This window comes from Cheilinus undulatus, linkage group 19 (assembly GCF_018320785.1).
Source record: "Cheilinus undulatus linkage group 19, ASM1832078v1, whole genome shotgun sequence".
NCBI classification, from domain to species: domain Eukaryota; kingdom Metazoa; phylum Chordata; class Actinopteri; order Labriformes; family Labridae; genus Cheilinus; species Cheilinus undulatus.
The window spans coordinates 41,393,588-41,416,731 of NC_054883.1; the positions used below are offsets into that span (position 1 = coordinate 41,393,588).

General features: G+C 38.3%; 1 protein-coding gene across 2 annotated transcripts in view; it reads left to right on the forward strand.

The window, feature by feature from the left end:
- Window positions 1-16,598, forward strand: part of LOC121527082 (RNA-binding Raly-like protein) — a 237,620-nt gene extending 221,022 nt beyond the window's left edge. For both annotated transcript variants that reach the window (XM_041813768.1, XM_041813769.1), the window contains 4 exons: window positions 4,191-4,307; window positions 8,123-8,292; window positions 12,652-12,690; window positions 16,296-16,598. In XM_041813768.1, coding sequence (XP_041669702.1) covers window positions 4,191-4,307; window positions 8,123-8,292; window positions 12,652-12,684 — 320 coding nt within the window. In that variant the 3' untranslated portion in view covers window positions 12,685-12,690; window positions 16,296-16,598. The remainder of the gene's footprint in view (window positions 1-4,190; window positions 4,308-8,122; window positions 8,293-12,651; window positions 12,691-16,295) is intronic.
- Window positions 16,599-23,144: the final 6,546 nt, after the last annotated feature.

The following is a 23,144-nucleotide window of genomic DNA, read 5'->3' on the forward strand; positions in this document are numbered from 1 at the left end:
CTTATCATCAAAGCACGAGAAGTAAGCTGCCCAGAGCGAGCTCAGATAACGCTGGAATAAGGAAATGTGCGTGTGTGCGTTTGTGTATTCTGGGGTGATAGTTTGTTCACATTGCAGGCAGGTGATACTGAGACGGAGATGGAGACACTTGAGTGTGACTTACCGTAGAGATATCATTGTATATGCTCTGTTTTCTGCTCTTTCCACACCCAGAAAGGTCAATTTTCTGCTTCTGTGAAGCTCTACGGTTGACGGCTGCATCACAAAACAACATGAGTCCCGATCTTTTGACTTCCTCGCACGTATAACTACCTTCAGTGCGGCGTTATGGACACATTTTCTGTCTTTTTCTCATGCATACATGAATCATCCTGCTGTGTTTTATAGAAGACAAAAATGTACCTTATGCATTGGACCCTGCTTGAGCTGCATTTTTCAGATTTTCACATTGAATTTTAGTGAAATATTAAAAAGTCTTTCTAGGGAATCTGCTCACAGCGAGCAAATATATTTTATCACGCACTGATATCTCCAACAGTGGATTTTTTATGCATGTTTTCATTCTCATACATGCATATTAATGCAGACATATGTCAGCCTGTGCATTGAGATGTTGCGTGGGTGTAATTAAACATTGAATTAAGCTAAATAGCCACACGCAGACGTGATAGCAGACAAGTAATGTTTATATTCCACACGTGCCTCAGTGCCTCTTTATTTCCCCGGCTGCAGCTTTACAGAAACTCGTGGGTTTGTTTATCTGTCCTCTTTCCAGCAAAATGACAGAATCTGATAGGTGTCAAAGAGAATTTTCTGTTTTCCCCTCCACTCCTGGTGTCTTGTTTTTTCTCCCCCTTCCGCTCAAAGGATGACACATTTCAGCTGCCGAGGGTTAAAAAATAAGATTATCTTATTACTTTATGGTCTAAATTCTTTAATCTGCTCAGTTCAAGCTGCTAAGAAGTAAACGCTCATTCCTGCAGACGTGAGTGGAGTCAGATTGAATTAATGGTGATGTCCCTCACAGGAGGGTTTTTTTTTTTTTCAGCATATCTCATTTGCATATCAAGGTTTTAGACTCAAACTTTGACATGATACGGTTACGCCACATTTACCCAAATCTCAAATGCGTATTGTGAAGTAAACAGCGAGAGTGAGGAGGATGGGGAGAGCAAATATTCATGAGGCAGTAAACAGAAGCAGTGGGAGGGTGTATTGTGCCCACTGTTTCTCAGCTACTGAGGCGATGATCAGCCGGAGCTGCATTTATGAATTATAAGAATACAATTCAAACACTTTGATTCTAGTTGTTTTTTTTAGCAGATTAGAGTTTTGAGCTCAAGTGTTGAGCATTAAAAGGATGTTATAATTGTTGTTTAGCTCTACATGAGCAATGAAAACAGTTATGCATACATAAACCTGCTCATTAATAATCATGCATCAAAATAACCTTTAGCAAGGTTTCTGCTGCAGAATTTATCTGAATAATTGATGCACTGAAGAAGCATTTTTTTCAGTTGTGTAAATTTTATCCTTTTGCACTTCATGTCATTTATATTTGCTATTTTATATTTTGTTACCAGAAAAATGTGAGGGACCACATTTGGAGACTAAGTTTGGAGCAAAGTTAGCCATGTTGAGTTCGTCACAAGTTGTCAAATTCAATATTTTCCCAGAAATTAATGCTGGAAAAACTGGAGATATTTCTTGTAGTAGAAAATAATCTAACAATGTGACACATGACAGACATGCTTGAATGCTGACTAACTTCAGCAGCACATAAACACTCAGTAATGTCTTCTAAGAGCACTTCTAGTGTTGACATCGCTCACAAATCCTTACGCCTTTTACTGCTTGAAATAGTGCCATTCTATTATGTCACACTGATGTAGGAATATGTAATCTTTAGTTATAGAAGATCTCCAGTGAGAAAGAATAATACCTAAGTGATATAACTACACCCCGTTCCACATTATAATGCAGATTGGATTTTAATGTTATAAACATTAATTTTTTTTGTTTTTCAGTTAAACTCATGGATGGTTTTGTGTCTCGGGGCTATTTAGATCACTGAAATCAATCTCAGACTCTTGTGATCATTAGTTAACCAGGTGAGCCCAATTAAAGGACAGCTACTTAAGAAGGGCGTTCCACATTATTAAGCAGGCCACAGGTTTCAGCAATATGGGAAAGAAAAAGGATCTCTGCGGCTGAAAAGCCTCAAATAGTGTAATGCCTTTGACAAGGTATAAAAACATTTGATATTTCAGGAAAAATTAAGCATGATCATCGTACTGGAAAGAAATTTGTGGCTGATTCAGAGCACAGATACTCTTAGTTCGTGCAGATAAAGGCATAATGAGTAAGGTTTTTGACAGACAGATTCATCAGATTAAGAGAGCACCTGCTAAAATGGCATTACAAAGCAGCAAACAGGTATTTGAAGCTGCTGGTGCCTCTGGAGTCCCACCAGCCTCAAGGTGTAGGATCCTCCAGAGGCTTGCAGTCATGTATAAACCTACTATTCAGCCCCCCTAACCAATGCTCACAAGCAGAAACGGTTGCAGTGGGCCCAGAAATACTTGAAGACTCATTTTCAAACAGTCTTGTTGACTGATGAGTGCCGTGCAACCCTGGATGGTCCAGATGGAGGAGTAGTGGATGGTTGGTGGATGGCCACCATGTCCCAACAAGGCTGTGACATCAGCAAGGAGGGGGTAGAGGCATGTTTGGGCCAGAATCATGGAAAGAGAGCTGGTAGGCCCCTTTAGGGTCCCTGAAGGTGTGAAAATGACCTCGACAAAGCATATAGAGTTTCTGACCGACCACTTTCTTCCATGGTACAAAAAGAAGAACCGTGCCTTCAATAGTAACATTATCTTCATGCATGACAATGAACCATCTCATGCTGCAAAGACTCCCTCTGTGTCATTGGCTGCTATGGGCATAAAAGGAGAGAAACTCATGGTGTGGCCCCCATCTTCAAGCAAGATCTACGAGGGTGGGAGGCAGTTCACATCAAAACAGCAGCTCTGGAAAGATATTCTGACATCTTCCATCTTTATTTGGCCATTTTTGTGCCTTATTCCCATTTTAATGTTTTTATTTTTTTTATTCAAATTATTATATTTTTATTCTTTGTTCATATTTTAATGTTTACATTCTTGATTCCCATTTTATTCTTACATTTCTTTATTCTCAATTTTATATTTGTATTCTTTTTCCCCATTTTTAAATTTTTATTCTTTTTTCCAATTCAATGATTTTATTTATTCCCATTCTAATGTTTTTATTCCCATTTCTATATTTTTAACCTTTTTTCCATTTTTTTATTTTTGTTTACTCCCATTTTAATGTTTTATTCTTTAAATTCCTTTTCACATTTTTATTCCCTTTTTCCATCTTTATTATGCCATGTTTTTGTGCCTTATTCCAATTTTTATGTTTTACGAATTTTTTGATTTTTATTCTTTGTTCATATTTTAATGTTTTATTTCTTGATTCCCATTATTTATTATTACATTTATTTATTCCCATTTTATAATTTTCTTCTTTTTTTCCTTTCTTTATATTTTTATTGTTCATTCCCATTTTTATCAGGAATCGACTGATAAATATATGTCCAACATACATTAGTGTCAATAATGACTAACAGATGGATTTCTAAAAAATAAAACATCAAGTCCTTCCCGGTTAATGAAATAACATCCCCAAAATAACGCAACTTTTTCCCTCTAGAATTTTTCTGGTGCACATATTTTGAATTTGATCATGTTCTGGGGGCCGGATGGAAAGATATGGGGGGCCTGATGTGGCCCCCGGGCCGCCAGTTGATGATCACTGTTCTATATAAACATCTATGGCCTGCTGAAGATGGTGTCATTTGTTCTCATATTGGTATTATTGAGTAAAGTTGAGGCGCTCTGCACAGCATGGTGGGCGTAAGCCAAGCACTCATCTTCAAATTAGAAGCAGCGGGTCCACGGTTTTAGCTCACTAACTTTGCAGTCGGCCAGATTGAGATGTTCTCCCCAGGGAAAGTGCGACACAGTGATGATATGCCAACCAAAACTAAGAGTATTAACAGATGACAGCATGCAGTCTGTGATAAACTGTACTGAGCAGCTCCATTAAATGGAAAAATAATCTAAGGAAAGCTGTAAATTAATGTTTCTGTGTTTGTGTCTCAGCAGTGAAGACGGACCAACTCCAGACCATTAAACGGGAGCTGACTCAGATCAAGATGAAGATCGACTCTTTGCTGGGACGCCTGGAGAAGATCGAGAAGCAGCAGAGAGCCGACTCTGGTGAGAAAGACAAGAAGAGATAGAGGAAAAGAGAAAACACTGAGGGAGGGAAATGAAGAGCAAACAGTGGCCATAAGTCACAGTGACAGTGTGGGAGATAAGAGCAGTAGAGCTCTCCGTCATAGCAGCAGACAGCTGTCAACGCTGTGCTGACTCACTTCATAGGAGAGGTCTTTAGAGATGCCCTCCACTACAGGACAGTCTCAGAGTGAAGGTCATTTACACAGATGCCATACTGAGCATGTTTGTAATCCTGTATTTAAACTGGAGCAGCTGAACACTGAATAAATCACACCTCGTCTCGGTCGTCCTCCAGGCAAACCGTTCAGGGATTTGTCTGTAGTGATTTGAAACTAAAGCACTAATCTTTACTGCATGATCTGTCGGGGTTTTAAACTTAATCTTTTTGTCATCAGTGTGATAAACAACAGGTAGAGAGTGCAAAGATGCCAGGATCAGCAAAATTAGAAATAAAATCCAGGCAGATGAATTTTATATGTGTTATAAACCAGACTGCAGTTTTAAGCTGATGCCAGGGAGCATAAAAGTAAAATATCTGGAACATAAATGACAAAGGTTTGAATATTTTCAGTTGTTTGGGATGAGAAACAGTCGAGTCTTTGAAACACGGCTAACATGCAGCAGAAACAGGACTGAACTACAGATTTTTATGTTTAAGACTGGACTGGAAAACACAAGACTTTTGTTTGTTTTCTGGAATAAAAGAAGTATGCATGGTTAGAAACATCAGATGGTCTCTGCAGAGGGAGGAAGGTACAAAATGAAAGAAAGGGAAGTATGTTTATGTTCTGAACTGTGGGTGAGAAAATCACTGAAAAAAAGACTCCTACATTTCCCCGACTGATTTTGAACCAAATTTAAACTTAAACTTAATGTGTTTTCTGCTCCTTTCAACAATCTCATCAGATTTTCTTTTTCAACTGATAGCCTAACTCCATGATTTCTTTTACTTTAAAACACTAAACTTAAAAATAGTCTGTTAACTTTGTGCTGGTGAAAAGAAAAGCTAGTTTTTAGAGGGATGTCCACACAAATGTGCTTGGATGACAGGGGATAGTACAGAAATAACTAGGCGTGTAAAGATACGCGTATTTGTACTGTCCTGATTCAGTGTGGGTCTCTCAGTACGGTACAGACGTGTACCGAACGGATACATGTTGAATGAAGCTCACACACAGAAAACCAGAGAATAACTCACTGTCACACTGTCCTGGCAACCACACAACCACAGCAAACGACAGCAACAGCCCGAATATTCCCAGATAAAAGTGTCCTGTTTAGGAACTCTTTGTTTCCCAGTAAAATACAACAGTGGACAAAGACAACAACAGTAGCGCTGACATTATTCAGCAGCTGTGTCGCTGACAGCACATCATCCAGCGGAGCAATCACAGCATCTGAAAAGGCTCCAGTCAAACAAGAACGTCACTGTAACGAGTAGGAACAACTAAAAGTCTCACCAGCCGGTTATGAATTTCCCATGATTTAAGATATTTTTTATTATAACACGTGCTCTGGCTCTGTGAATCAATTTAATTTTACCTTCAACTATCAGCCTCGGAGGAGGGGGAAAGGAGACTCCATCATGTCTGCAGCTGCGTCATGGGTAAAGTTATCCTCAGATTTCACAGCTCTAACCTCTTTATCCACCAAGATGGGCTGAGAAAAGTTCTCCCAAACTTTTTAGTAGGTCCCATTGATTAAAAAAGTAATTCAGTGCTGAAGTCCGTGTTGAAATTGGCAGGAAAGACGCTGATTAGCATATATAACAAGCTAACCTACGGTTGTATTATAATGTATTCAACTTGGCTGAGAAATTTTAGTGTTTAAAGAATGGGAATAAATATGTCAATATATGGATTAAAATAACCAAGTAATTCAAAATTTATTAATATTTTTATTCATTGAAGACCTAAATTTTATTTATACAGCCTATTTATTTTAATACAAATTAATTAAAAATAAATAAAAAATCAATTTTATTTATTTGCCTCAGTTACCATACCAAAAACGTACCAAAGCGTGACTTTAAAACTAAGGTAGGTACCAAATCGAATTTTTTCTGTACCGTTAAACCCCTAGAAATAACTGACGCTAACAAACCATCACACAGTCAGTATATTATACAGTTATTACAGGAAATTAACAAATAGTCCATATGTTAAATTTGTGCTACCGATCCAGAGTAAAATGAGCTTTTCTTTTTATATAAAGAAACCCAAATAACATTTGAGGTGCTTTTTTATTCTCCTGAATCAAGCAAAGCCAACATCAGTTTCATTATCATGTAAAGGTCACAGTTTAACCCAAAAGTGCTTTTAGTCACCTAAAATCCAGCCAGCATCTTCATAAACTCAAAGATATTGGGGGAAAGGAGGAAGACGAGGTATAATAAGAGAAAAGAATCAATAATTTATCATCACTGGGGCAGTAGCTTGGTAGGTAGCAGGGTGGTGCGCTGTCAAATTCATTACAATGTTACAGTGTCATTTAGTAGACACTATTATCATCAATGCCATGAAAATCTGAGCCATAGACAGGGTATTCAGGACCAAACTGGGTCCTGTCATGCCCTGACCGTAATTCGACCCTCGATCTCTCGCACTGAAGTCAGCGATGTAAACCACTGAGCTATCCAGTGAAATGGATCGATCAGCATCGATTTCCTTAATTTTGTGGGATTGACGATCAGCGATACTTACATATGAAACCGATCTTAGCCACCAATCTTATCTACCTCTACCTACTAAAATGTGAAAAATTAAAGACTAAAGGAACTGATATAATTTAGTAGCTTGGACAGCAATGCTCTAAACTTTTCATTTATATTTGAGAGAACTACCTCATGTGCAGTTAAAACAACAAGTTTGTATTCTTTCAGAGGTATTGTTCAATGTTTTTCAATAAAATAAGATTGGAACATTGAAGGTGTATGCTGTCAGTTATGAAAAAAAAATCGGTATCAGTCAAAATCCGAATCGGCAGGTCAGGCTTTTTAAAGATCGGTGATCGGACAGAAAATTGCCGCCGGTGCACCCCTAGTATGAAGGGCAAATCTCCTCTATTTGCAATTTAAAATACTGAAATAGTTGGTACAAAACACTTTTTAACTCTTCAAAAATAGCTAAATGTTAGCCTTTCATTACATGGAGTGTCAACAGTATACATTCAAATACACCAGGCAGTAGCAAACCAGCTAACAACGCTTGCTAGCTAACACAGAGCCCACACAAAGCTTCTTGGGGCAAATAAATACAAACAGTTCAAATTCAGTTAAATTCATGCTGTTGATGCACAAACCTGCTTTCCTTCCTCTTCACAGACACCAAAAAAGAAATTGCCTGCTTATGACTCAAAGCCAAAACCTGTTTTTGACACCACTTTGTTCCAGGAGTGTTTTTTTAACCAGAAATCTAGCTAACATCTTCATAAACTCAAAGATATTGGGGAGGACTGAAGGAGACAAGGACAAATAAACATAACTTAGATTGTATATTATCTCACCTAGACAGAGCAGTAGCTACAAAAGTCCTTCCATGTTTGTTTCTTTAAACATTTACATTCTTCAGTCAAGTTTAAGGCTATGAATAGGTAATCTGGGCAGCATTTGTGTTATTATTTTTTCTGATAATTGTGATATTTGAGCTAAATACAAGAATTTAGCAGCTAATGTCTAAATGATTGGTTAATAAGGGAGTTTATTCCGTCAGCAAATGGAGGCGACTCTGCCTTAGCACAGGAAAGGGCAGCAGTGTACGTTTTTTTTTACCTCTGTGCCCTCTTTTGTCCCTCAGAGGTTCAGAGGAAGTACGAGGACAACTGTGACTCACTGCATGAGGAGTGTGTGTCTGAAACGGCTGAAAACTCTTTGGGAGATGCCGGCGAGGGGGCGCTGGACGTGGAGGCAGGAGAGATGACCGATGGAGGCGAGGACGACTACGACGAGGAGGGCAGCCACCATCTGGTAAGAGAAACAGTTGACAGCGCTGACAGGGAGGCAGAGTGCAAGGCACTCTGGGAGATCTCAAGTGGGCAGGCGGTCTTCGCCTTCTGAAAGTTAATTTTCCAGAATTATTCATGGCCGCAGATCTGAGAGCGCAGAGCTTCACATGAGTGAATGGTGAGGGCGCTCGGACTGACAGTCTCTCCCTGTCGACCCCGGCTCAGTGGAGGCTCCGCACAGGCCGTCACGCAGACGCACACTCACACCACGCACGATACGATTAAGCAGGGAGTGTTTAAGACCTGCTTGGACTGGTGTGGCTCTGACGGGGAAGAGTGAATTCAGAACAGTTTGAAAAGCTTTTCTTGCACAAGGTCGCTGAAGAAGTTGCACTGGTTCTGAAAAGCCAACAGGGGCTGGAGTTGAATTTTTATTTCAATATTTAGACCAGGGGTGTCAAACTCACAGCAGGGCAAAAATCTGAGTTTAGGTCCAACCTGAGGGCCTAACAGGGTCAATAATTAACCGAAAACTAGCAACCGCGTTTTCACAGGTGATGAATTATAGGGAAAATTAAACAGTGATAATAAAGGATTTTAAGATTTCTAAAAAAAAAACAAAAAACAGTCAAAATGATTAAATATCACAGCATCAATGTTACTGTGTGTCCATGTCAAATAAATGATAAATAAATGAGTTAAAGGCTCAAAATCTGAGATAAAAAGTCAACCTTATAAGTCCTAAAGGTCAAAATACAAAATTAAAAGTCAAAATAAGGTTTAAAAAAGGCAAATATATGAGACAGAGACTTACAGTCGTGAGTTTAAAGTTCAAGATATGAGATAAAATTACAAATCAAGAGTTTTAAAGGTCAAAATAGAAGATAAAATTCAAAATAGTGACTCTAAAAGGTCAAAATATGAGATAAAATTCTAGATCAGGAGTTTAAAAAGTGAAAATATGGGATTAAAAGTCAAAGTCAGGAGTTTAAAAGGTCACAATATGATTTCAAATGAAAAAATGTGAACCTAAAAGGTCACAATAAGAGAGAAAACGTCAAAATGATGAATTTAAAAGGTCAAAATATGAAATGAAACGTCAAAATCCAAAGTTTAGGTCATAATCTTGGGATGCAAAATGAAAATGTGAAATAAAAACACAACTTAAGTTTGACACCTGTGATTTAAACCAATCAATCTATAAAATTTTATGAAAGTAACAAAATATTCAATACTCATTTAGAGAGCTCCAGCGTCGTTTCTAAGAAGTCTTTGTCCAATCAACCTCAAAAACTCTAGGAATGATGGAGGGAAGATTTTAAAGGTAGAGCTTACTTATGATTCACATTCTTGAATCAGTTTTAACAGCAGCAGAGCTTTTTTTAAGTTAAATACCGAACAAAACATCAACATGTCTGAAATGTAACTTTAATGTTGATGGATGATTCATGTTGGTTCATATCAGAGAATCAGGTTAATTTCCAAACACTTCATCTGTCAGCTCCATGCTGAATTCATTTTATTTTAATGGCAGAGTGAAAATCTGGTCTTATTTCCAAGACCCCAAGTGAGCTTTAATTCCAACAGAAGCCAGCTTTTAGTGAAAATGTCAGCCTTGATTAGCACAGAGCTCTAACTTCTTCATTAACTCAAAGATATCTGAGGGGAAAGGAGGAGGACAAGAAAAAAAAACAAAATAGCTTTCAGTTACGTGATCAGTGTGAAGGCCTGTAAGGCAAAAAGCCCTTTAACCGCTACCATTGAATGTTGCAGCACCAGACACCTCCATATCATCCAGTGATGCATGCAAACATCACCTCAAAAAAAAAACTGAGATATTAATTCACTATAAAGATGTTGGAGCGAATTTCAGGGTTCAAATATAATTTGAACATTTAAAAACTCATTAATATTTAAAAGCTGAAGTTACTATTCAAGCGTGTTTTTAAAATAGTTTTGCTGTTTATTATCGAGTCTCTCCCCTCTCTCCTTGGCCTCTACTTCACCCATATGTAGGTGTAGGAGCCAAATGTTTCGTCACATGACACGTGACACAATGAACCATAAAGTTTTCACTCTCAAACACAGAGGCGCCACAATGGCCACCATTGGGGATGTTTATCGCCAAGGTGGTGCACACACCCATGATGATTTGGCGAGTGAGGCTTCGCTACATCAAGAGATGCTGATCGAGAGTAAAATGGTGATGGACGCCGACAGTAACCCACTGTCATGGTGGAAAACGTTCCAGTCCAGGTATCCTCTCCTGTCCCAGCTGGCACGCCGTTACCTGTGCATCCCAGGCACCTCTGTCAGGGCAGAGAGGGGTTTTCTCCACGGCTAGGACGATAGTGAACAAAAATGCTCTGTTCTTGATCCAGAAAACGTGGATTGCCTCGTTCTATTAGGTAAAAACATGTAGGAACAAGATAGTATTAACATTTTTAAATGTTTTGTACATGATAAACATGATGTCATCACCGCCATGAGCGGCACAATTTAATTTATTTTTATTTGACATTTAATTTCTAAGCCGTTTGTTCGTTTTAAAGTTGACCATCAGTACCAGAATACTAGTAATCTTTCTAATGCAGGGGTGTCGAACTCAACCACAGCAGGGGCCGGATTCTGGATTCAGTTCTAACCTGAGGGCCTAACAGGGTCATCTTTTTAACCAGAAACTGTCAACCTCATTTCACCAGTAATACAATATTTAAAAAACCAGCACTGATGATAAATCATTTGGAAATTCAAAAAAATAAAAGTGATAAGTTTAATGGCCCAAATCTGAGATAAAAATTCAAATTTATTAGCTCAAAAGATCAGAACACCATATTAAAAACAGAAAAAATGTTTTTTAAAGAACAAATATATGAGGAGAAAGTTAAAATCATAAGTTTGAAAGGTGAAAATATGAGATCAAATTTGAAATCATGAGTTTAAGAGTCAAAATATGACTTAAAATTTTAAATTGTGAGTCTGATAGTTCAAAATATGGGATTAAAAAGACAAAAATTAGTTGAAAGAGAGTTGAAAATGTCAAAATATGAGCTAGAATCCAACAGCTTGACTTAAAAAGTTAAAAATATGATTTAAATTCCAAATTGGGAGTGTAAAAGGTCAAAATATGATTTTAAAGTAAAAATTAGTCACTTAAAAATGTCAAAATATGAGGAAAAAAAAATGAAATTATGTTTTTAAAGTAAAAACATGGAATTAAAAAGCTAAAGGAGTTGAAAAGGTCAAAATATGACTTAGAATTTAAAATTGGGAATCTAAAAGATAAAAAATGTGACATAAAGTCCAAATTATCAGTTGAAAAGTTCAAAGCATGAAATGAAAAGTCAAAATCATGAGTTTGAGTCATAAGCTTGAGATGCAAAATTGAAAATATGAAAAAGAAACACAAATTAATTTCTTTCCCTTCATTCTTGACTTTTTATGAAATCTTTCTTACTCTTTACTTTTTCAGATTTTTAAGGTTCAGCAAGGATATTAATGAAGTTTACATTTTTATACTGGAGGAAATCTGCAGACCTCATACTGGTGGGCCAGTTATAATACAAATATGATATGATCTTGTGGGCCGGATATAATCGTTCCATGGGCCGGATTTGGCCCCCGGGCCTTGAGTTTGACACCCATGTTCTAATGGAGAAAATACTAGCTGAAAAGATCATGGGTATGCCAGAACTTAAAGCAAAAAAGTGTCCAATAAAGGTAATTCCACTCGTGTTTTCCATCCAAATAAAGTTGTTTTTGATAAATATAACCATCTCAATGAGCTGTAGGATTTAAGCGATTGGATCTATTTACTTTCTTAAATGCAGTCTAGCAATGTCTGGCCTTAAACTTTAAAAGGATGCTTTAGCCTGATAAAAGGTATCTGCAGGCTTAAAACACCTACCAACCATATTAAAAAGCCTTTATAGAAGAATACATTCAATACGCGTATCTTCTTTTGTATGTTATACTTCAGAGTAATTTATGTAAAGGCATTCACATCAAAGTCCTCGCTTTCCCTGGGTTCAGCTGTGCACTGTGGCCGTGCTTCTGACTATGCCTTCTTTATTATGCTGCATTCATTAGCCATTAACCAGTTGAGCGTGGGCAAACTATTCTTGATAAAAGCTTTGCGCCCTTGCTAATGGAAGACATTATTTTTCAGAGACATGTTGGGAAAGATTTATTTGTTGTGTGAAGGTCACGGTGATCACAGGTGGTGATAATGTACCACAAAGATGGTTCTGCAGGTTGGCATTGCAGCTCATCTTTGGCATATTTTAGCGCGACCTTTAGAAAAGATTAAATACGACCTGTACGTTCAGCTTAAATGGCCACATAATATCTCTGATTGAAACTTCCTGTCTTTTCTTTTCAGAATGAGAACCACGTATCAGATATCGACAACTGAGAAAAGGTGAGAGATTTCAATTTCTGTATATTCTAGTGTCTGCTATTTCAGATTTGAGGTTTTTCTACAAGAATGCTACCCTCCTGGAGGCCAGCCCCTTATGTCCGGTCTTCATTAAAAGCCAGAATCACTGAAGTGTCTTAAGCATCTCTAAACATTCGTAATCATCTGCTAAGTCATAAGCTCTATGACATTTCAAAGAGCAGCTCCACTGAAGGGCAGCTAATGCAGAATTCAACACGGGGAGCAATAATGGCGTTCCGATGGGCCAGAACTGCCCATAAACAACATCCGTTTAATTGAATTGTGTGGAAGGGGGTCTGAATGGCGAGGCCCAGGGTAAGGAGTTTTCCATGCCTCTCGCCTCTCAGGGTGTTGTGGGTAATGATGCAGCCACATCATCAGTTGGCTCAGTGCTGGCTGGCTTCTCACAGCGGGGATGCTGAGCGGTGTTTATGATTCACAGACTGTTGGTGTAATAACAGGTTAAGCTCTGTTACAGTCTCATTTTTGCTCCTGGCTGTGGGGAAGAAAACCAGAAAAGTCACTCTGTTCATTAGAGACTTTAAAGCAGTGGTAAATTTGGCACATTTAGCTTTAGTCTCACTAATATATTCAGTGGTTTGACTCACATTTTGGCCAATTGAATGTATGTTTGAGTCAGTTATTAGCATAATAAAAGGAGAAACTGACATCAAAGTGCAGTGAATAAGTACCTTAATCCTGTTCCATTTTAGGGGACTTTATATTCTTCAGCTAATCCTTATTTGTTTTATAGAACTGTCACACTGTCAAATTTCAGGAGTGCTGTATAGTGATGGTATTATTTTGGTAAGCCAAGTGTTGCTTGGCTATAGACATATTGTATCTCACCATATTTTTCAGTATATTTCAGTGATTGAGAAAACTGATGAGAAAATTAAAGAGTATGAATAAATGAATCGAAACCTCTTACTTCTCCCTACTCATTTTTGACAATGTAAACTGAGACACTAAGGTTTTTGCAGAATTTAAAACCATCAATTAATGCATTGAACCCTGAATGGTGCACCAGTGCCACTTAAATGGCCCTTTTTGTAATTTTACTCAAAATTAAATTTTTCATAATTCAGAAATAAAGTAAAATAATGCAAATTTGTGAAAGTTCACCCACCCCACTCATTTTGACCACCTTCTTCCCCCTTCACCTTGCTGATGATTTTGAATTTAATATTTTCATGTAAGACATTAATAAGGATTTAAGAAAATGTATTTGAACAGTGGGGATGAGGAGCCTCTGTCTCAGTCCTTGGCTTTATCAGCTAGACAGAATTTAGGATACAGTACTTGGGAAACTATGTTGTAAGGTATGGCATAATATACAAATGTAACATAACACTATATATCATATCGGACTGTATTACACTATATTGCCAAAAGTATTCACTCACCCATCCAAATAATGGAAATCAGGTGTTCCAATCACTTCCAGGTCCACAGGTGTATAAAATCATCACCAAGGCATGCAGACTGTTTCTACAAACATCACTGAAAGAATGGCTCGCTCTCAGGAGCTCAGTGAATTCCAGCGTGGTACTGTGATAGGATGCCACCTGTGCAACAAGTCCAGTGGTGACATTTCCTGGCTCCTAAATATTCCACAGTCAACTGTCAGTGGTATTATAACAAAGTGGAAGCCATTGGGAACCACAGCAACTCAGCCACCAAGTGGTAGGCCACGTAAAATGATGGAGCGGGGTCAGAGGATGCTGAGGTCATAGTGCGCAGAGGTCGCCAACTTTCTGCAGGGTCAATGGCTACAGACCTCCAAACTTCATGTGGCCTTCAGATTAGCTCAAGAACAGTGGTAGAGAGCTTCATGGAATGGGTTTCCATGGTAACAGCTGCATCCAAGCCATACATCACCAAGTGCAATGCAAAGCGTCGGATGCAGTGGTGTAAAGCACGTCGCCACTGGACTCTAGAGCAGTGGAGACACCTTCTCTGGAGTGACCAATCACGCTTCTCCATCTGGCAATCTGATGGACCAGTCTGGGTTTGATGGTTGCCAGGAGAACGGTACTTGTCTGACTGCATTGCGTCAAGTGTAAAGTTTGGTGGAGGGGGGATTATGGTGTGGGCTTGTTTTTCAGGAGCTGGGCTTGGCCCCTTAGTTCCAGTGAAAGGAACTCTGAATGCTTCAGCATACCAAGAGATTCTGGACAACTCCATGCTCCCAACTTTGTGGGAACAGTTTGGGGATGGCCCCTTCCTGTTCCAACATGACTGTGCACCAGTGCACAAAGCAAGGTCCATAAAGACATGGAGGAGAGAGTTTTGTATGGATCAACTTGACTGGCCTGCACAGAGTCCTGACCTCAACCCCATAGAACACCTTTGGGATGAATTAGAGCGGAGACTGAGAGCCAGGCCTTCTCCTCCAGCATCAGTGTGTGCCCTCACTAATGCGCTTCTGGAAGAATGGTCAAAAATTCCCATAAACACACTCCTAAACCTTGTGGAAAACCTTCCCAGAAGAGTTGAAGCTGTTATAGCTGCAAAGGGTGGACCGACGTCATATTAAACCCTATGGATTAAGAATGGGATGTCACTTAAGTGCATATGTGAGTCAAGGCAGGTGAGTGAATACTTTTGGCAATATAGTGTAAATTGAATCAAATAACATTGTCTAATATCATAATATAATGTAATGTGTCATAAGTTTGACTTCAATTCCTAACCCCAGTTAGGACCTTTTTGGCCTTAGCTAAAGAGAGACTGAAGTGTGGCGAGGACTGTGGCCTCTGTATATGGGCACCCAACCCAGAAGGCTATTTTTAACAGCTTTTCTCCTTCATTATGTGAAATTCATTCATGAAACCAAAAACAATTGTGTATTATTTAGTAAATGCACCTTACTGAGGGCAGTATTTCATTAGCCCTCTTTAAAAAAACAATCAAAAATGGGCGGAGCCTGCAGCATTTCTACTGGTCATTTTTTGTTATTGCTTTGAAATCAAGCCCCTCCCAGTAGCACAATTTGTATCACTGCTTTTTTTTTTTAATTTATTTAGTTGAAGTGTAATTTTTTGCATGAGGTAAAGGTGTTAAATGCATGTTTTTGTCCTAGTTTTTGTTGGCAGATTAACACTTTTGCAGAGTTACAAGCATGAAGTTTGCAGCCATCAAGAAACCAGCCCAGTCTTGCGGTACCCCAGTTCCACCAACCACTAAAGAGACCACATGTTCCACTCCAGTTTTCCATTTCCTTTCCACATGTTTGCCTTTTTGAAATTCTATCAGGAGCCAGCTCACAAAAGCTCCTCACAGCGCATACATTTAAAAACCAGAAAATCCCACTCGAGGTTGCTCTGAATGTATGAATGTTTTGCTCGCAGGCCTACCAAGGATAGAAAATCAGAGTGTGAGGAAAAAACCTCCAATAAGTCATGTCCAGAAGGATTACAGAGGCAGACCAGGCTTCCAGCAAACTGTTTCAGCCTTTCCCGAGATATTTCTGAGGCCGTTCACACTCAGCCTAATCCTCATCAGATTCACAAACAGCCATCATGTTTGAGAGGGAGACACGGTCCTGTAAAGTGTTTCATCAGTTTTCTCCTCTGTCACTGCAGGATGAGGCAGAAGACAGCTGGCGGTCGCTGGTAGAATTCATCATCACCTTCAAGAGGCAGATAAGAATCTCTGGAGGATTGAGACACCCATTCTGGACTGTAAGTTGTGTTCAAGAGACGCTCAACCACATTTAGACGCCCAAGAGTGCAGCACGAGCCAAGTGTGATGTGCTCTGTGAAGAAAATGTATTCAAGACCCATTTTAATGCATTTTGCCTCATGGATATTTTGTGCAGTTTTTTTCATTGCAGAAGACTGACAGAAGCATTCACTAATCCTGTTCCTGAAAATAAAAGATGGGAAGAAAAAGAGCATTTTTATTCAGATTTATAAACTAAAAGATGTTGATCAGTCGTTGCTGCTTTTATGATGTGTTTTGCGCTGTAATTTTATAAACCATGTGTCAAAGAATTTTTACTTTTGCTCAGAAAAGTGACAGACTACTTTGTGACCGCTGTGTGATATTCAGAAAACGATTGAAACGGTGGTGCCGTCTGCTTCGGACCGGGCTCGTACAGAAGCCAATAGCTGTAAGCAGAACTTTATCCAGCTTTATCCATTTATTACACAAACGCCCTCAGGGGCTGTTCCATCATATATTCCTCCTCCTGCCAAGTTTGAGACGCAGAAAGGGCTTCCTGTGGTAGAGAGCCAACGCTGGCACAGGCCTCCTGCCAGGGAGCAGCGCCCTAATGTCTCGATGTGCTGCTCTCCGCTCAGCCTGCGCATCCCAACATGCACTGCTGCTGTTCAGGAGCCAACGCCTTTCTCCTTCGACTCTCCTCGTCTGCGTCCTGAATGATTCTGACCAATGTAAATGAGAGTAGGCAGAGTTTTAAGAAGCTGTGGAAACTGTACTAAATCAAACATATTGGCTTGAATAATATCAGAGTGCTAATTGAGATTTAAGAACAAATACAGGGCGGCTTGAAACAACTTAATTAACTGGTAAAAGAATGATTAGGATCTCTTTACTTTAAATAAAATGTCCCTAGAAGTACAAACTCTCCTCAAACAAAGCCAAACTGGCCGTCATTGAATCATTTTTCACAAATTTAGTTTCACATTTGTCGCTCCCTTCACTGCTAGGGCTGGGCAATTAATTGCAAATTAGATTAAATCACAATATGGCCTGCTGCAGTTTTCAAAATCACAAGGGTTGCAATAATTCTTTAACCTGAAATTTGTGTCAAAATACCAGTTTGAGACTTTTTTTTGCAGCAGAGATGTTATGCATTACATACTGTACAATGCAATCATTTTAGTGGCATATTTTTAGAATAGTGTACCAAAAAGAATCCTATTATCTTTATTTTTAAATTAAAGATAAAAAATAAATATGAGCTTTATATAATAATACAACAGTTCATAAAATTCCTTTAATCTGAAATGTGTCAAAATACCAGAAACACATTTTTGTGGTTCTCAACTGGTGGGTCGGGACCCAAAGGTGGGTCTCTGAGCAGTTTTCAGTGGGTCGCAACTAGGCATCTGAAAAAAATGTGGTGGCAAAAGTCCTGAAGTCCTTATTGGACATTCATCCATACCTTTAATTTTACCCTGTTTTACTGTGAAACTGGGTAAATTTAAATGTTTGATCAATATTTAAACTTATTTATTTCAAGTTTCTTTAGTGGATTCTTATTTTTTTTTTTTTTTTTTTTACAAAAATCCAACTTTATTTCTTCATGTATTTTTTTTTTCTTATTCAAAGCAAGAAGAAATGATCGTCACCTTCAATGTAGCACTTGATCTCAGATTTGCCATATGAACCAAAACCGCAATTAGAATTTCTTTAAAAAAATTGAACTCTTCCTAGTTTAATTTATCTAATACAGCGCTCAGTATAAGGAGAATGATTTATTTCCTGTGTTTAACAACACATTAAAAAAATAGTTTCACATTAAATCGCAGTAACAATATTGGGAAAAATAATAGCAGTTAGATTATTTTTTCAAGTCGTTCAGCCCTAGCTTAATCTAATATTGTGTTGGTTATAGTAAGGAACGAATTATTGCTTGGTTTTTCTTTTTTTTTTTTTTTTTTTTGGGGGGGGGGGAATACATGAGATGTGGAACCTAAGAAATAATCGTATATTGAGCAAAAAAATCACAATTTGATTGTTTTCCCAAATCGTTCAGCCCTTAGGAGGAGAAACTTGTGGTGTCTGTCTGTGGCTACTAGGGCTGGGCAATTAATCGCAAATTAGATTAAATCCCAATATGGCCTGCTGCAATTTACAAATCGCAGAAGGCGCAATATTTTTTTAGCTTGAAATTTATGAAAATACCAGTTTGAATATTTTTGCAGCAGAGACATTTTGCATTACATATCATGCAGTCATTTTAGTGGCATATTTTTAGAATTGTGTACAAAAAACTCAAATTTTCTTCTTTTTGTCCATTTTTCTTGTTAAATATCAGAATCATACTAAAACTATCACTCCCTTTAATACAACAGTTTATATCTAATTTGCAAAACCAGTCAAAATCATCACAATTAGATATGTTTTCAAAATTGCCCAGCCCTATTTTAATCTAATATTGTGTTGGTTATAGTATAGAATTTCTTTGTTTGTTTGTTTTTTTGTTTGTTTTTGTTTTTTTGTTTTTTGTTTTTTTTTTTGTTTTTTGTTTGTTTTTTGGGGTTGTTTTTTTGGAAAATACATGAGATGAGGAACTTAAGAAATAATCATATATTAAATCACAATCACAATACTGGGTAAAAAAATTCCCATTTTGATTATTTTCCCAAATCCTTCAGCCCTACTCACAGCCAACATGCAAACATTTCAAATGCAGCTGGAGCTACAGTGGAGCAATTATAATTAACCTCATTATAAATAAACGGACTCAGAGTGAATTACGTTTCGAGTGACTGGATGTCAGCATGTTCTGCTGTACATTATTTACGTCATATCTGACCTTCACTCTGTTATATAACAGACATAATTTAATCAAGCCAGGCATGTTCGCCGTCTCAAGCTCTCAGTTTTAATTTAATGCCATTCTGAAGCTAAGGACTAAGGCTGTCACCAGATTTTAATCCATGTGCAACAATATGGAAGTTCCAGACACCTGATATTGGAAAAATTTATTTATTACCTAAAAAAAAAGTAGGAAAACTCCTTCTCATTGTCAGAACAGCTCAAACATATTGGCAGTTTGAAACGATGCCATGTCTGATTCAGACGGCGCTATCTTATTCCCTCATTCTTTCAAGACAGCTTTCAGTCCAAATACGACTGAAGATCTTGAGTTTTTTTGAAACTTTTTGATGGGATCAATTTTAGAAGAGCTGGTATTACAAACATCACATTAAGAGGTGCTTGGCAATCAAAGACAGCAGCAGAAAAAGAGAGAGATGTCCGCACGCATCGTTCAGATCTCTGACTGTGATTCCATCAACCACTAAAATAATAGAGAACATACCGTTTGAAAACGTGATATCAGAGAGTGTCAAATATTTGACGACCTTATCTCAGACAGAGGTGGAGGTTTCCTGCTGCATACAAAAACTCTGTACACTACAGATGAGGACAAGAAACCGAAGGGGGTCATGGGATACTTTCCTAAAACACGAAGAGAAATTTATTTGTAGCTTGAGCTAATTTGCAATGCCGGTCCCTAGCTGGGCTTTTAAAATACATAAAATTCCCAAATACACACAAACAGTCACAACATTAAACATTACAAAGACAAAACACAGAATACATAAAATACACATCACACAACAACCTCTGGTCGGTCTCTGACGCTGTTATTTTGGGGGTCATAAGCTGAAAAGTTAGGGGACTCCTATTCCTGCTCATAAGGCTGTTTGATTGGTACAGGACACTCTTTTAACAATTGTTTCTACTTTTTAAGCCAATTTCACTTCTTTAGCTGCCCATTGTTGCCACTTTTAGCCTATTTTTGCCACTTTTTAGCCGCTTTTCAGACTGTGTTTCCTAGCCCATTATTGCTGCTTGTTTCCCAACTTTGCTTCTTTGAACCCTATTTTGGCACTGTAACCCTGTAACCAGGCCTACTGTGTATTCAGTGAGTTTTTCCAGGGCCCAGGAAGTGGGCAGGCCTGAGCACAGTCATCTAATAGGTCATAGGTGCTATTTGTCTGCTTTTTAGTTAAAAAAAATGTCATTACACTAAATATGAGCTACACTCACCTGACTCATCAGAAAAATATTGTATTTTAAGAAATAATAAGCAAAATATCTGACCTGAATTTCCTACTAAAATCTGCCAGTGGTTTGAATGAAATTGACTTGATGAGTGTCTTGAAATGAGGATGGATGTGCAAACGAATTTAGACGGTGCATCTCATTCCCTTCCTCCATTTGCAGCTTTTTTAGCAGTTCAGACCTTTCGGCCTTTTCTCATGGAATGAGATGTTTGTGTGGACCTGTCAGTAGAATATGACTTTTATTAAATGTAATGAGATATTTTTGCCTATAAATGAGGCAGATACACTTGCTTAGATTTGAGCTTTTGCAGCGTGCATCAGCCAAAGTAAATCACATCCAGTCTGCTGATCCATCTGTTTGAAGGCTGAAAAGCTTGTGGCGTTAACTTTGATAGAACTTTGCCAACACAATGACAAGCAGACATGTTAATTCATTCTGTCCATCCCCAGAGCTGGTAGATAACTCTCTGCAGTGACAGAGGAACCCTCTGTATAACTGATTTTCACTTTAACCCTCTTTAGCTGGAGATTAGAGAGACTCCCAGTTTGAACTCTTCTTCTTTTGCTTCACTTCACTCTTAGAAGCATTTTGTCCACCATGACTGAACCATAACTCCTCCTGAGGCTGTGTTCATGAGAGTGAAAGTGAAAGTATGTCTGCACACAGACCTCTTTTTATTGAACAAACTTAATCCCTGCAACTAGCAGTCAGAGTTTTAGATTCAAGTGAATGATTGGATTCAATGCTATTGTTAATTTCATGATTTATTTCACTCAAATTACAAAGAAAAAAAACAAAAACCAATTGGTTTCTGCTGGAGCAGATAGTTGTGGATTTATTTGAACAGGTTTTTAGATTCCTGCCCGTGGGACTTGTCGCCACCCGAGTGCAAACATGGTCGAATAACTTTCATTTGTGGCACTTGAAGCGTTATAATTACATTTTGAAAATTCAACAGCAGTGTCTCTCCTCAGAAAAAAAGCACCTCAACTAGTGTAGGAAGTCCTCTGTCTGTTGTCATGAACCGTTTTTTTTTTTGTTTGTTTGTTTTGTTTTGTTTTGTTTTTTTCAAATTTGATCAAAGTCTAGTGAAAATAAAATAATACTGATGCTTGTTCAATATAAAACTGACATAAATACAAGTTTTGGGTACTAAATATTGGGTAAATTCTTGAATCTAATCAGCAGAAAATCCACAGACCTCTGCACATGGTCTAGATTGCACAATAATGTGTTTTCAGGATTACAAAGCAGTTTAGACAGTCAGTACCATTACATGCAGCCAGGATGGCTGAGTTACTGTTAGTCCGACTAAAACTGGATTTCTAAAACACATCTAAACACGTAAGTCTGACTGAAACCACACTAAAGAACATTTCTCAAAGTTGGAGTAGTACGTCTAGTTAATGTGGCTAGTGGCTGATTTTCTCTTGCGTGTACAATCAGACCCAAACCGACCAAGGCATTCTGCACATGCTCTACAGTTTCCACACCCGGCTTCAACACCAAAGTCTCTGAGCAATTAAGGGCTGCACAGCAGAAATTGCATCGGCATCTGCCTTCAAGCTTGTGCATTACATCTGCACCAAAAATCGAGCATATAGAGCACTGATCATCAACTGGCGGCCTGGGGGCCACATCAGGCCCCCCCCCAAAGCTTCCTGTCCGGCCCCCGAAAGATCATTAAATTCAGAGAAGAAGATGTTGTGGTTTTAAGAGTGTCCTTTGGCTTTAAACGTCTGCAGCTGTTAGATCCATTCCCAAAAACAAAATTGAAATAGTTTTAGTACGACTCGACATTTGATCTGGTTGTAGGTTGGCATAAGTGCTGCAAAAATGGCCAGATAAAGTGGTGAAAATGGGTTAGAGAGTAGCAAAAATGGGTGACAAGAGGCAAAATTGGTGTGGGACAAAGGGACAAAATTGGCAGGAAAAGTGGTGAAAAGAGGTTAAAATGTGGCAAAAAAAAAAATGGCAAAAGAGGAAAAAAGGGGCAAGAGGTATCAAAATAGTTAGAAATGACAAAAATAGTGCAAAAAAGTAATGAAAAGAGGTTAAAAAGTGGCAGAACAGAAGAAAAGTGGTAAAAATTGATAAAACAGTGGCACAAGGGGATAAAACATGCAGGAAAAGTGGGTCAAAAAGTGGGTAAAAATCTTGCAAAAATTGGGAGAAAGAGGCAAAAAGGGGTTAAAAGTATGAAAAAGAGGTTAAAAGTGTAAAAAATGGGTTAATACTGGTGCTAAATCACAATTGTAGAGGGCCCATTCTCTGTGATTTTCAGGGGTCTGGCCGGTTCTGTTGTCAGGTCTGTCTCCTTGTGGCCTGCTTTATTATAGATAACAAGGATAGATCTCACTGGTAATGACTAAAAATGTCCTGTGTTTTGAAAGAAAATACAAATACTACTACAAAAATATTTTAATCAGACCAAACTATGTATTTAATTTTTGTGTATGTGAAAGTCCGGCCCCCAGAGTTTGGCCCTTGTGCAAAGATACTTGATGACCCCGATATAGAGCATGCATGATATCTACAGAGTTTTAGAGTTCATCTATGTTGTAATTATTTTCTCACAAGGCATACAGTCAGTTTACAATCAAAGAAAAGAAAGCCTCATAGTAACCCACTGTAGGGGGCATAAGCCCAGCTCACACTAAAAGAGT